Below are 12,762 nucleotides of genomic sequence, written 5' to 3'. Positions count from 1 at the left end.
CCTTTTCATTAGACTATAGAACAGAAAATTAGTGCATGACATGTATTCACTTACTGTATAATGATTTAAAATTGTTTATCCTCAAGCATCTCTTTGACTCAAAGTCTTATTGAGACCCAACGGGATGGTACGGACCCCGGCAAGACCCGAAGTGGTAGTGTCGATCTATGGCATGGACGGCACTCAATTATGGCACCACAAAAAACAACACCACCTTTCCAACTATCGGCTGGTCAGCATAGAACATCAACATTCGACTTGAAAAACGAGACGGAATTCAACGAAAATGATGTTGAAGAGGGAAATATATAATAATGAGTGATCACGCTCTTAATCTAATATTCATCATCGTCATCATCCAATAATCACAACTCTATTACAGCTTCAGCTCAATTAACAACTTACACAACTTTAACCAATCACATCAATCCATTCGAAATGGCACCTATTCCCATGATCAAGTCCGCTGCTGCTCCCAAGTACGTTCTCAATCCATCACACTTAACAAAGAAAAAGAAAAAAAAAATCTAATAATTAATTCTAGGGTTCTTCCAGTCCTTATCGCAGTAGGAAGCATCTCCATCGTCGGTGGCTACGTCCGCTCTCAACTCACCACCCAATCACGCACATTCGATCGTCAATTTAGCCAGTACAACACCAACAAGAGCGAATCCGTGAGGGCAAAGACATTCAACGGCGCTGTTCCTGATCCTCGAACAAGTCTTTTCAACGTCCTTGGCTGGTGAGCCACTCAGGATGAAATTGTCATGGCGTTTATAGGTTGGGTATTGCTGGATCTGGGTTTGGATTTGAGGCGTTTTAAATCTGCCTTGAGAAAATAAAGTTACATAATTAATTGAAAGATTATCGAGAACCTGGTAAAATGCGAGCGTTGTGCTAAGCTTAAACGAACTGCCGCTCCGTTTCTACACGGAGAGGCATCCAACTATTGAATCTGAACAATTGACTAGTGGAAATGAGCTCCTTTTATGAAATCCAAGTGTTGATTGTGCTTACAATTTTTGTACAAAATTGCATCTATTTATTTATCCTTCGATTATTCTTTGTACACACCATATCTATGTCGTATCTATTGAGATTCGTTGTGATAACATCGAGACTTGCCTTCCCATGACCTTCATCTTTCAGCTTCATATCAGCCAGCACATGACCCCTGAATCCCTGACACCCCCTGCCTCATTAAGCTTAAACATGGTGGTGGTCTAGACGTTCCATAAACTCAGCTCAGTCTTGGCATTTCTTCTTTTGGCTCAGCCCTACAAGCACATTCGGCTGTTGGCCCAATTACCTTTTCTCTACCGTTCAATAGCGACGCCGCATTTTTACAATTTGGGATTTTCAAGGGAGACGCCACACGCAGTTGTCAAAGCTGCCAATGACCAATGCACAATGACCATTCGCCCCGTGAGCTAATCTAATGCAGTTATGGCACTCGGAGGGTTGAAGAGCCGGTGACGGGCGGTGCGGTCGAGGTTGTGCTGGCAGTAGTTTATATGCTACTACCCTCGCACAAATATCTCGTTTACATGTAGATGCACACACAAGCCTAAGATATGGTTTATCGGCAACATGTATCAACCACCATATCTGCAAAATCAAGAGTGGCAGCCTCAGCAACCCACGTACGAGTACAAGCCCGTCACAGCACAAGAAGTCTACCCTGTCGAAGCAAATTCAGGTCATCCAGACAAGAAACAACGAGAAAGGCCTGACTACCGACCCATTCCTTTACGATGGCCTTTTATCAGCGCTCTCATCCTCGTGCTTCTGGCACTGATGGGGTTGGTCATATATGCTGTACGCACCCTGGACGGAACCGATACCACAACAAGGCTCGAGAACAGATCATTCCAAATCACAAATGACAATTCCTTCTTTGTAAAAAGACAGGACATTATCAGTCAAGATGCTGTGCCAGATGCAACGGCCGCTGCTGAAGTAGAACCCGAAACAGCAGCCAACCCTGACCCCGAGGAAACAGGTGTTTCCGAGTCTGAGCCCGCAGACAATACCTTAGGTACTGGCGATGGCGAGAGCGGCACTCTGACGACTGCCCTTGTGGAAGAACTCTTCACGACCATGGTAACCAAACCGGGCTCGCTTGAAGTGACATCCATCACAGAAACCATCACTGAGACGGGCGAGATCACACGCACATTGGTGGAAACTATTCCAGGAACTACATATGTCACATCATCCGAAGTGCCTGTGGAAGATATTCCCACATCGGCTGGAGATGGTGGTGCGCCAACCAACGCGTATGTCCCAGTCACCGTGACAGAAGCTGCGCAAACGAAGACGAGCATCACTGTTATGGAAAGCGGCGTGGTTCGCACAACTGTCAAGGAGACCACGCGTACTGGACCCCCGATTGTATACGCTTCTGTGGGAACGACGACAATTTACTCTGTCCTCACTCTCGACTCAAAGGGGAAAATTGCAGAACCTCCCGTCACAAAGTATCGAACGAGCCAAGTCGAGGCCACTGTCAAGACGATTGTCGATGCGCCACCGCCAGTAACAATGGTTCAGACACTTCCTGATGGCCAGGTTATTACCTCGGTGTCTACACCACTTGGTACCACACGGGTTACGACCATGCCTCCAACGCAGGTTGTCATCACCGACGTTTCCACGCCTACTGGTGGTACTCGTATCGTCGTCGAGGCTACGACACATACTCTCACGCAATCGGATTATTTTATAGGAAAATTCCTTCCGCCTATCCTTGCTGTGCTTCTCGCCATGGGTATTCGTGCCCTAAATCAAGCTGCTCAACAATACCAACCATTTGCTGCACTCACCAGAGAAGGCGGTGCGTTGGGCCGTGAGGCTTTGCTTCTTAGCTTTGATGGTTGGCAGAGTATCTACCTCCCATTCAAACTTCTTTTTAATGGCCAGTCTCTTCCCTTCCTAACAGCTTTAGCCCTGTGGTCATCGAGTTTTGTAGCGCCTCTGTCCAGTGAAGCCATCGGTCTCAAGATTTATGGTCGCTGTAGCAAGGGGGCCATTGACGGCTGTGCTCTTGAGCTCGGTGTCTCTAACAATGCGGCCTATGCCCTTGTTGGTCTCTTGGGTGCACTCGCCATTCTTCTGGCTTTCACACTGAGTGTTATCAGCCGTCATTGGCGCACTGGCGTGTATGCAAACCCGTGGTGTGCGGTCAACACGGCAGCTCTTGTTGCTCGGAACCCGGATATTCGATCCATGGGGGCCAGTGACTGGAAAGATCTCAAGGGCTCTATCACCGAGAAGAGGTTCGCCATGGGTTGGTTCCGCAACCAAGACGGACGAGACGAATATGGCGTTGTTGTCGTCGGAGATGTTGATCGTCCCGTCGCAGCGCCATATACCAATACGCCATATACTGAAGGCATGGCCTATCGCCCACAGACACGCCATAGAGCTCCCCAGACGTTTATGGCTTTGAGCTTCTGGTACCGCTTCACGTTTCTTGTGTTTTTGATCTGTCTTCTTGGCTTTGTTGGGTATTACCACTTTGTTGATACCTTTGGCAAGCTGCCTGAGAACATGAAGAAGCTTATGGAGAGTCAGGACTTTGGTGTGCGCTTTGTCTACTCCGCCCTTGGTGTTATCGTTATCTTTTGCTGGGAGTTCCTATTTACCAGTGAGTCTATCCTCGGCCTTTATTCTTTAATTCGTATTAATCTTGTTTAGGTGTTGCTGTCATCACACCCTACCGCCGTATGGCTGAAGACCCTCAAGTACCGACGCGGTCAGTCTTGATGACACCAGCAACCAATCCGGTTTCGGGTGTGTTTGTTGCACTACGGATTCGAGATCCTCTCCTCTTTTTTACGGCCTTCACCACTGTCCTCGCACAATTTCTCCCAATTTTGCTCGCCAATGTTCCGTACAACCGCACCCAAACAAGCGATGCCCACGAGATATGCTCTCGTCTCAGCATTGGTATCTTGCTTGTCATGGTTGTTGCCATGCTGTCCAGTCTGTTGGTGAAATGGCCAGACTTGCCTGTTGATCCCAGTAGTCTAGCAGGAGCACTGTGGTATGTTTCCGATGCGCCGTGGGTTAGAGGTCTTGAGGGCGTCGCGGCCATGAGTGCAAATAAACGTAAGAATGCCGTGCAGGGTCTTGGAGGAAGATGGACATATGGACCCATTCATACGTCTATGGGAGAGCGTATGTGTATTGAACATGGAACGACAGGATTCAGAGGTTAGTAGTATTTGGGTACCTAGTTTTAGTTAATAGGTAGCATACAGCAATAGTAGAATAATTGAACAAAGCATTGTTTTGACACTCTACAGGGATTTTGGTTGACATCGGGGAGTTGGTGAATCTAATCAAGAGAGAAGAGTGGGAGATTATGCGCGTATCGGCCAGAGACTTCTGTTAATGGTCACTAGTCGCCCTGAGTAGTGGAGACCCCCCGCACGCCATTACAGGGCCTGGTGATGTGACGGGGAGTACAAGAAGCTTTATTGGATACTTTCTTGTTTAATAAGTCTTCCTAGCCATCATACTTATCTCAAGTAGAATGGCGTGCTCAATATGTTACCTGTTTTGTTTTTTCTTGTGAGAGGAAGGAAAGACAGACAAAACACGTACTTGCCCGAGCTCGTAGATAATTGAACTTGGGCATGTTGACAGGTACTACCTACCTTAGTACCTAAGCCAACATTCATAACGCACCTTCCTTCTTTACTGTGGACATTGTGGATAGAGAGAAAGCATTTTCCTCTCGCATCTCCATAACTGTCTGCAGTAGTTACTTTGCTCACATTCAACCAAAATGGTGCAACTTGATATTGTCTGGTATTTATAAACGACGATAGAGACATCGCGTCGCAATCAAACCAGTCCAGTTGGTACTTACAAATCTCAAAGATATACTCACTCTACTCTACTCGGATTCGGAATGCCAACCGCTCTAAGCCATCAATCATCTTACTACACACATTCCAGTACAGCCTTGAAATGAAAGCCGCATGTGTCCAGTGCCGAGTACGCAAGGTATTTACAGCAACCTAACCCTCCCTGGTAGTCGGCCAGTACTGACTCCCGGAGGTCCGATGTGATGGTACAGTGCCACGATGTCGCACTTGTGAACGACTCAACTTCCAATGCTCCTTCGAGCAGGACGGCTCTGATGGAAGTTATGCCCCCCGTCTTCCACCAAAATGTCGCGGCACAAAAGCTTGTCAAGAATGTCGAACTATGAAAGTCCGATGCTCTGGAGATACACCGCGATGTACAAATTGCCAGCGCAGGAAGAAGCCCTGTACATATCTGTCAAGGGCTGCTTCTGCAACAACAGAGGCATCTTCGTCTCGGAGTGACTCTGCGTCCAAGTCAGCTTCTCAAGAAACTACTTCACCTGAACACCGACGCTCAAGCATCGCTTCTAGCTCGACAGCGAACGCGACCAATTTAACTCTTGTTGAGGGTGCAAATTCGTTGCCAGACGAGCTAGTTGTCCCTTTGGTCAATCAATATTTTGACCAGATGTACCCTCTCCCTTCTTTCAGCTTTCTGCACCAAGCCACTGTCACTCAAAGGTGCCGCGACAAATCCATTGACCGAGCACTTCAGCTGGCGTTGTGCGCCATCACATCAATCTACTTTGACAAGCACCATGAAAAGCATGCCAACTGGGCACAGGAAGCCGAGCTTCTTATCCTCGAGCGCCTCGAAGAACCCTCTATTTTCAAGATCCAAGCATCACTCCTTCTGATACGCTACCGAGCCGCAGTTGGACAGTTCCCAAGAGCATTCATCATGGCTGGTCTGGCAGCTAGATGGGCTGCAGCATTACGTCTCAACTACGAACACTCCAAGTTGACCCCTGTCGCACAGGAAGTACGAAGACGGACGTTTTGGTCCCTGTACTTATTGGAAGATAGCTTTTGTGTGGGTTTGAAGGAGTTTGAGTTATTCGATCCTGATACCATATATCTTCAATTGCCATGTGAAGATGTTGACTTCCTCCAAGAGCGATATATTAGCACAGGCTACCTGCAACCAGGCAAGGGATTCGAGCCAGATGTGTTGGGTCCTCGTGCTGCGTTCGTGCGGTTAGCATTTATAAGAAGAGCTATCATAAGACTCAGTCGAAGAATATCTATGAAGGAAGCCAACCTCTCAGATCTCTTCTCATCAATGGAGCGATTCCAAACTGATCTTCTTCGTCTAAAAACAAAGCTTGCCCCTTGTGATCAATACCTGGACTCGGATCCTCAAGGGGTTCGCCGGTCACCTCAATGTGCTGTCATGGTAAGTTCCCCAACAAAAATGTCAAACTCAACTAACACCATCAGCATATGAGTTGGCATCAAAGTCACTGCAACCTCTATCGGATATTCCTCACAGAATACCCAGAGTCTACCCCTCATGCTACGATCGAAGGCATTTCCGCGTCTGAAAGGGCGCTCATGAAGGACAAATGTCTATCGCATGCCGAGCAAATAGTCCAACTTCTTTCGGACTTTGTCCAACACAACGACGAGACGGATCTGCTTGACTTTGACGCAGCTATCTGTGCCTATCATTCCGCAAGGTTGATACTATTTGGAGCTTATACTAGTAAGGACAACAAAGGGCCATCGATGCAGATGGCTATTAGTAAGGCCCAATTGTGCTTGGATGTTATCACACGTTACTTCCGCTTCTCGGAACAACTGAGATCCATGGTAAGCACTAACATTGCACTTGATGGAGCAGTAACTGACTTGACGTTAGCGACAAGAACTTGAGCGAGTTGTACAGCAACACACAACATGGGCTGAGTCTTTGGATAATCGTGCTATTGCAGCAACCGAGACTACCAACAAATCGCCGCCCAAGCTTTCCAGGGACGCATATATACGTCAGCGCCTCGCTATACACAGTTTACTGGGACAGTCTGATTTTGTCGACGATAGCCGTGATGCTGCCCCTGCACCTCCGCCTGAAGCTTTGAGCTCGACTGAATCTCCAGAAGATAGTCAAACCGCACCTGAGCCGCCGATGGATGGTGATGGAAGAGAACTGTATCTCCTCAATGATCCCATCATGGATCCCAACATTCTCTTTGGTATTTCATATGGTGCTGGGTCGGACATGAGCACGTGGGCTTATAATGCCGCCATAATGCAGGATATAAATGGATATTTAGCGGATGTCGACGAACAGTATATGTACTAAGAGGCCATTTATACAACGAGTTGTTTTGGTCTAATATTTTAAGCGATTTTTTTCAAGTTAAAATGATGGCCTGATAGAATCCCAGGTATATCATGACTTTAACACATGGGCCAATACATATTGAAGTGGGATTTCGAGTCACCTATTCAAGGAAGCAGATATTAAGCAAGATCTCGTCTGATCCCAGGACGTCTGTATCGTGGCATCATCGTTCCATACATCGAAAGTGATGAAAACACGATGGCGGAAGACATGCCGGCATAGTTCGTTTTGTACTTGCACTCCAAGAGAGGTGTCTTGTTATCAGGTCTAAACGATGCTTGTGCGCCAGCCCATAGAGGATTAGTGTATAGACTAGTCTTCCAACTGCCTATTTACGAAGTTGTGGGGGAGGCACAACAGCTGCAAGAGCTATGGCTAGTGCTGGACAAGTTCTCATGATCAGTCCTCAAATGTTTTGTGATCTTTGGGATATCAAACAAACAATTGTAACATATAACAAAAGTGATTGACAGGATTGAGTTCGTTATTTGAAACACTATCAGTTTTCGTTGACGTTCAGTCGTGCGATGTCATGATTGGTGCATTATTAGGCATGGAGAACTCGAATAAAGTGCTGCCCGTATATAGGTACTAAGTCAAAGTATGGAGAAAATAGTGATATCTTGTCCCAAGACAACAGTCGATGCTCTTCAAACTATGCATTCCATAGCATCCTGCATTTCATACGCATAGGTAGGCAATGTCATGGCGGACAGGATAGCACTCATCCTGGTGTTTTCCAGACCTTGACCAGGTGTTGTTAATTATTAAAAAACGAAAAAAAGAAAAAGATAAAATGTAAAAGATTGTGATAGTGACACATAGATTGACCCCTCAAGGACCTCGCAAACGGAGGATAGTGTGTGAGCAGGGACTCAATTTGTGGTCATTGTACAAATAATCATCATGATGTATTACGGTAGGGATATCTAATCTAGATTATTGGACGGAAGTCGGTCTTCAGGCCAGTAAGAGTTGGCCTTGAATACAGGTCGCATTGCTATCTGGAAAAACTGATGCACCAATTGTTTATTCGCTGCCGAAAAGGATAGTCGTGTTTAAGTGGCTGACATTTTGAATGCAATCATTTGAATGTGCCTCTCACTGCGACTTTGGGGGGGAGGGGGGATTAAAACGATGATATTCCGGGAGTCGGAGCGGCCGTCGGATAAATGACGCAGTTGTTCATTGTGGTTACTCTGCATATGCGCCAGCGAAAACACTAGCCCAAAAAGAGATGTCCGTTTTTTTTTTTTGCTTCGGTCGGTCGCCAGTTTTTCAACAATTCACTTCGGGCCGTCGGTGTCCTAGACCGATTGGTATCATTAACTAAGAAACGACCCTCGACTAGTTTGTTCAAGGTCTGAGTCAGTCATGCTGTTGTTCACTTGTTTGTTTGAGACTGGCGATGGAACCATTTTGAGCTTCATTCCATGCTCACTTCATTGTGTCTCTCGTTCTCACAAATCGGTATCCGTCGGTCAGTGCCCTCTAAATTTTGACTTTGGATCCTGGTCGATAACCTTGTCGATGGTGGAGACTCTTTGAGGCCCAGGCGCCAGGGTTGAGCGGGACTCAGAATTATGAGGCGTCGCTTCTCGGTCCATTCTCCTTCTCATTGGTATCCCCAGGTTTCCTCTGCCGCGTGATTGACGTATGGGGGGAAATCACAGTGTTGGAGTCATTAATGGTCGGGTTTTTGACACAACGGTCAATAGAGCTTGCTGATTGCCGTGTGTTGGACACGGACAGGAGTGTTGGGATACTACCTCCTGTAGAACCTAGTACAGAGTGTCAATCAACGGCCCTGTGCTTTCATATTGCTTATCGGCAATGACTCGTGTATAGCATATCATCTCGGGAAGATCTCGTCTGGCTTTGGCCGCAACTCCGATCGTCAAATAATATATACAGTGACACATCAGCTGGGGAGAGCAGAACTCGCTGATAAATCGCCTGCGTTGAAAAAAGCAAGGGGAAAAACTCTCCATGGCGGTGACCTCAGCGGCCATTGAGGCTTGGGCACAGCATTTTGCCAAGCTTGTGGGTAAATTCGGTCCACAAAACGTCGTTCCATCAGTTTTCTATCGGCTCGGCTAATCGAGACCAAGCGTATTTTTTGGCGTAATATATCACTCATAAAACGGGTGTAAGAGGGATAAATGAGTTTTAATTGCCCTGGGTAAGGTAATCAGACAAACTTTAAAGCTTGCGGAGGTACTGATCAGTTGTGACGTCGGAATATGAAAATTACGATTAAACACAATAGGAAAGTACCCATCGATTGAACTTGCTTGCTGCCCCACCTGGAGCTGTACCAGATCTCATGTGAGCAACTGCGATGGACGGAAGGGTGTGATGTGCACCAGACATATTTCGACCGGGGAAGCATCTTGGCTACATTCTTCGTCATTACCGAAGAATCATCTTTGCAGCAAAATTCCGAGAAAGGAGATGTCCTTACTGGGATCGAGATGCTTCCAATAAATAGGTAAACACCTTATAATAAGGCGCGTTCAACTGAACCCACTGCCGCTCGCTGTAACAACACCGTCTTTTAGAAAACATACACCCAACCATATGCCTGTATTGCCCCTTCCGGCCCTGGGCAGAACCCGAGTTAGGTAGCTAACACCCCGGTGCCTGCCCCAAGAAACAGGACCATCCTTATCGCCTCCACTAGACCTTGCCCACCTTCTAACTCCCACCACACTCGGTCACTAAACATCACCATCGTTACTACAAATTCTCTCCAAGACAAAACATTCCAGAAACTTCAAACGAATCGCTCCCCCACCCTATGGCCTTCGTCGAACTCGATGTTGGTCACGGCGGATTGCTCTGAACTTCGCTACTTAGCCGATATAGGCGGTCCCAGCCCTTGGGCCCCTCCATGCCCTCCAAGTTAAACCAACGTCGCCATGGATCTCGCCTCCGCCTCAAGCGACCATCCGAATAACCTCATTACCAGCCTCGACTCTCCTCTTCCCGCCTCAGCTACCGCCTCCACTACTCCGGTAGTGTCTCAGCAACCCGTCAATCCTTCTCAGCCCGCCTCTCATGCCAACTCCCCCGATCGCAAACCCAAGAAATCGTCGTTAACCTGCACAACCTGTCGCGCTCGCAAAGTTCGATGCAATGGTGCTCGCGACATCTGCTCCAACTGCGAGCGACTAGGCTTTCCTTGTTCATATGACGACGGCGACACTGGCGCTCTATCTGGTGCACTACCTCGCCGCCGAGTCCGACAAGCTTGCATCAGCTGCCATAGTCGAAAAGCCCGATGTTCCGGCCACATGCCATCATGCGATCGCTGCCGTTCTCAAGGCATTGAATGCGTATACAGGCCAAGCAAAAGAGCCCGTATTTCTCTCAGAGAAGGTCCAAGTCCACAAAGCCATGAAGGCGATCGAGACGACGGTCACAATGACAGTGATCCTGGGTTGACCGATCCAGCTAGCACCGCAACGCCTCAAGGCTTTGCACCAGAAATGTAAGTCGGCATCGTAGGTAATGCTCCCTTGGCTAACAAGCAGGCGTAGTTCCTTTCCAGATGAGTCTTTCGATGCTTTGATAGGTCGGACATTTGTGAAGTTCTTTAATCATGTCCATCATATTCCCATGTTCTCGTTCCTACATCGAGCCTCTCTTGAAGGACGATACAATTCGGGCAAGGTGGAGAAGGCTCTTCTGCTGGCCTTGATTGGCATAACATCTTACCTTACGGATATGGGGCCTGGGATGAAGGATTATGGTGAGAGGTGTATCGACGATGCTGAGGGTCTCATTTTTGCCGATTATACTCGGCCTTCAACCATCAAAGTACAGGCGCTTGTCCTGATTATCAAGCACCGTATACTGTCCAAGAAATCTCCAAGCGCTTTCATGCTGTTGAGTATAGCATCTCGATACGCTGCAGCTCTACGTCTGAATCACGAAGCTCCAAACCTTTGTTTTCTTGCTCAAGAGTCTCGCCGTCGACTCATGTGGGCACTATACTGTATTGATTCGGGTGTCTCGGGCGGTTATCGTGACTACTCGCTTTGGAGTGCTGATAAGATCCACATAGGATTGCCGTGCAACGAGCGCAACTTTGAATTCGACCTTCCACAGCCGACTGAAAGGCTTATTCACGATCCTGACAAGCCTCGCAACCCTCAGGCCGAAGACATTGGGAGTCTAGCTCTCCACATCCGAATACAACACATGCGACGCCGAATTATGGAGTTTTCAAGACGAGTCATGCTAACCCGCAACACCAAGCCTGATGAACTTCAAGCTGGTATATGGGGGCTGCAGAAAGATCTCAGCGAGTTTGCAACACATCTGCCAGCTTCGTTTCAATTTTCAGAAAGCTCATTGAGGCTCCGGGCTTACTCTCCACGAATTTGCATATTTATCATGATCCACGTATGGTGGCATCAATGCCAGATCGATCTATACCGTCTTGCCCTCGGGGGTCTTCGCGAAGCCCTTCCTCGTGTCATTCTTGCATCTCTGGACGATGCATTCTTGGACCATTGTCAACGACAATGCGTCGAACATGCCATGTCAATGGCTAATATTTTCTCTTCCATGCACAAACTAAATGCGAAGCCTGTGGCCGATTTGGACATGGCCATTTGCGCGTACCAATGTGCTCGCGTATTAACCTATGCGTATCACACTAACGCTCCTAAATATGACCTTACTTTGGATGCCGTGATGGAGCGGGCCAAGATTTGCTTGCTGACAATCAAATCGTGTTGTGCTGGAAAGACAGCAGAAGGCATTCAAGCGGATTTGGAAAGGCTGATCACTTATGGCATCGCCCTTCGCGTACCCTCGGTTACACCGGATCCGCATGGTCGGCTTCCTCTGGACAATTGCTATTCTCGACAATCTCTACGTCAGTCTGGTCTTGTGGATGACTCAAATATCAACGATCCCAGCCAATTTGTCTCGATGACCCCCGTTTCGATGTCCGCCATGACAGATTCAACATTTCCTCCATCACTTGTCGCTGATCCTTGGGTTCCTGAAAGCCAGGTGTCTCCGGACTTACCACAACCGAGTACTGAAGTTCAGGTTCCCACGAAGCCTGCTGTCAGTGTTGCAGAGATAGTTCCACGACAAGATTTCGGCATTTCTGAGATCAATAACGCATACGACGGGGGTGCGGATGGCTTGGGCACAGATCCAGGCTTGGAGTATGGAATGGGACTCGATCAGAATCTGTGGATGCCGAATAACGACTGGCTGAGCATTGATGCTCTTCAGGGGGGTGTTGGAGCATGAGAGAGACAAAGTCGGTCAGGAGAGTGGGACAGCCAAAATTTGGAATACCATGATCCTTGGAGCCATTTCTACACAGCTATACATAGGAGACAGAATTTAGGTGCCACGAAACATCTGGGGCCTAGTCTTTCTTCAATGGTCTGATGAAAACGACGATGAAGAATTAATCGGCAAACGACGTCGAGATCGACGCAAGTGAAGCCAAGAGAGAAGTGCCAGACATGTCAGGTAACACCAGAGCTAAGGTGCCTCGAGGTA

The 12,762-nt window shown here is 47.7% G+C and overlaps 4 protein-coding genes across 4 annotated transcripts; all 4 read left to right on the top strand.

The window, feature by feature from the left end:
• Positions 1–438: 438 nt before the first annotated feature.
• Positions 439–746, top strand: FPOAC1_008894 (uncharacterized protein; the record flags this gene model as incomplete). Its single annotated transcript, XM_044853328.1, has 2 exons — positions 439–479; positions 545–746. 2 exons carry the CDS (start codon positions 439–441, stop codon positions 744–746), a joined length of 243 nt encoding a protein of 80 aa, XP_044705998.1.
• An 844-nt stretch (positions 747–1,590) lies between these two features.
• FPOAC1_008893 (uncharacterized protein) lies at positions 1,591–4,279 on the top strand (the record flags this gene model as incomplete). The annotated part of the gene is made up of 3 exons (XM_044853327.1): positions 1,591–3,649; positions 3,700–4,218; positions 4,272–4,279. The coding sequence occupies 3 exons, from the start codon at positions 1,591–1,593 to the stop codon at positions 4,277–4,279; spliced, it is 2,586 nt and encodes an 861-aa protein (XP_044705997.1).
• A 701-nt stretch (positions 4,280–4,980) lies between these two features.
• FPOAC1_008892 (uncharacterized protein) lies at positions 4,981–7,185 on the top strand (the record flags this gene model as incomplete). The annotated part of the gene is made up of 4 exons (XM_044853326.1): positions 4,981–5,016; positions 5,071–6,276; positions 6,321–6,692; positions 6,742–7,185. 4 exons carry the CDS (start codon positions 4,981–4,983, stop codon positions 7,183–7,185), a joined length of 2,058 nt encoding a protein of 685 aa, XP_044705996.1.
• A 2,963-nt stretch (positions 7,186–10,148) lies between these two features.
• Positions 10,149–12,504, top strand: FPOAC1_008891 (uncharacterized protein; the record flags this gene model as incomplete). The annotated part of the gene is made up of 2 exons (XM_044853325.1): positions 10,149–10,720; positions 10,770–12,504. The coding sequence occupies 2 exons, from the start codon at positions 10,149–10,151 to the stop codon at positions 12,502–12,504; spliced, it is 2,307 nt and encodes a 768-aa protein (XP_044705995.1).
• Between the last annotated feature and the right edge of the window lie 258 nt (positions 12,505–12,762).

Source organism: Fusarium poae, chromosome 3 (assembly GCF_019609905.1).
Source record: "Fusarium poae strain DAOMC 252244 chromosome 3, whole genome shotgun sequence".
NCBI lineage: Eukaryota > Fungi > Ascomycota > Sordariomycetes > Hypocreales > Nectriaceae > Fusarium > Fusarium poae.
Note: the sequence above shows the minus strand (reverse complement) of the source record. Positions and strands in the feature narration are given on the sequence as shown.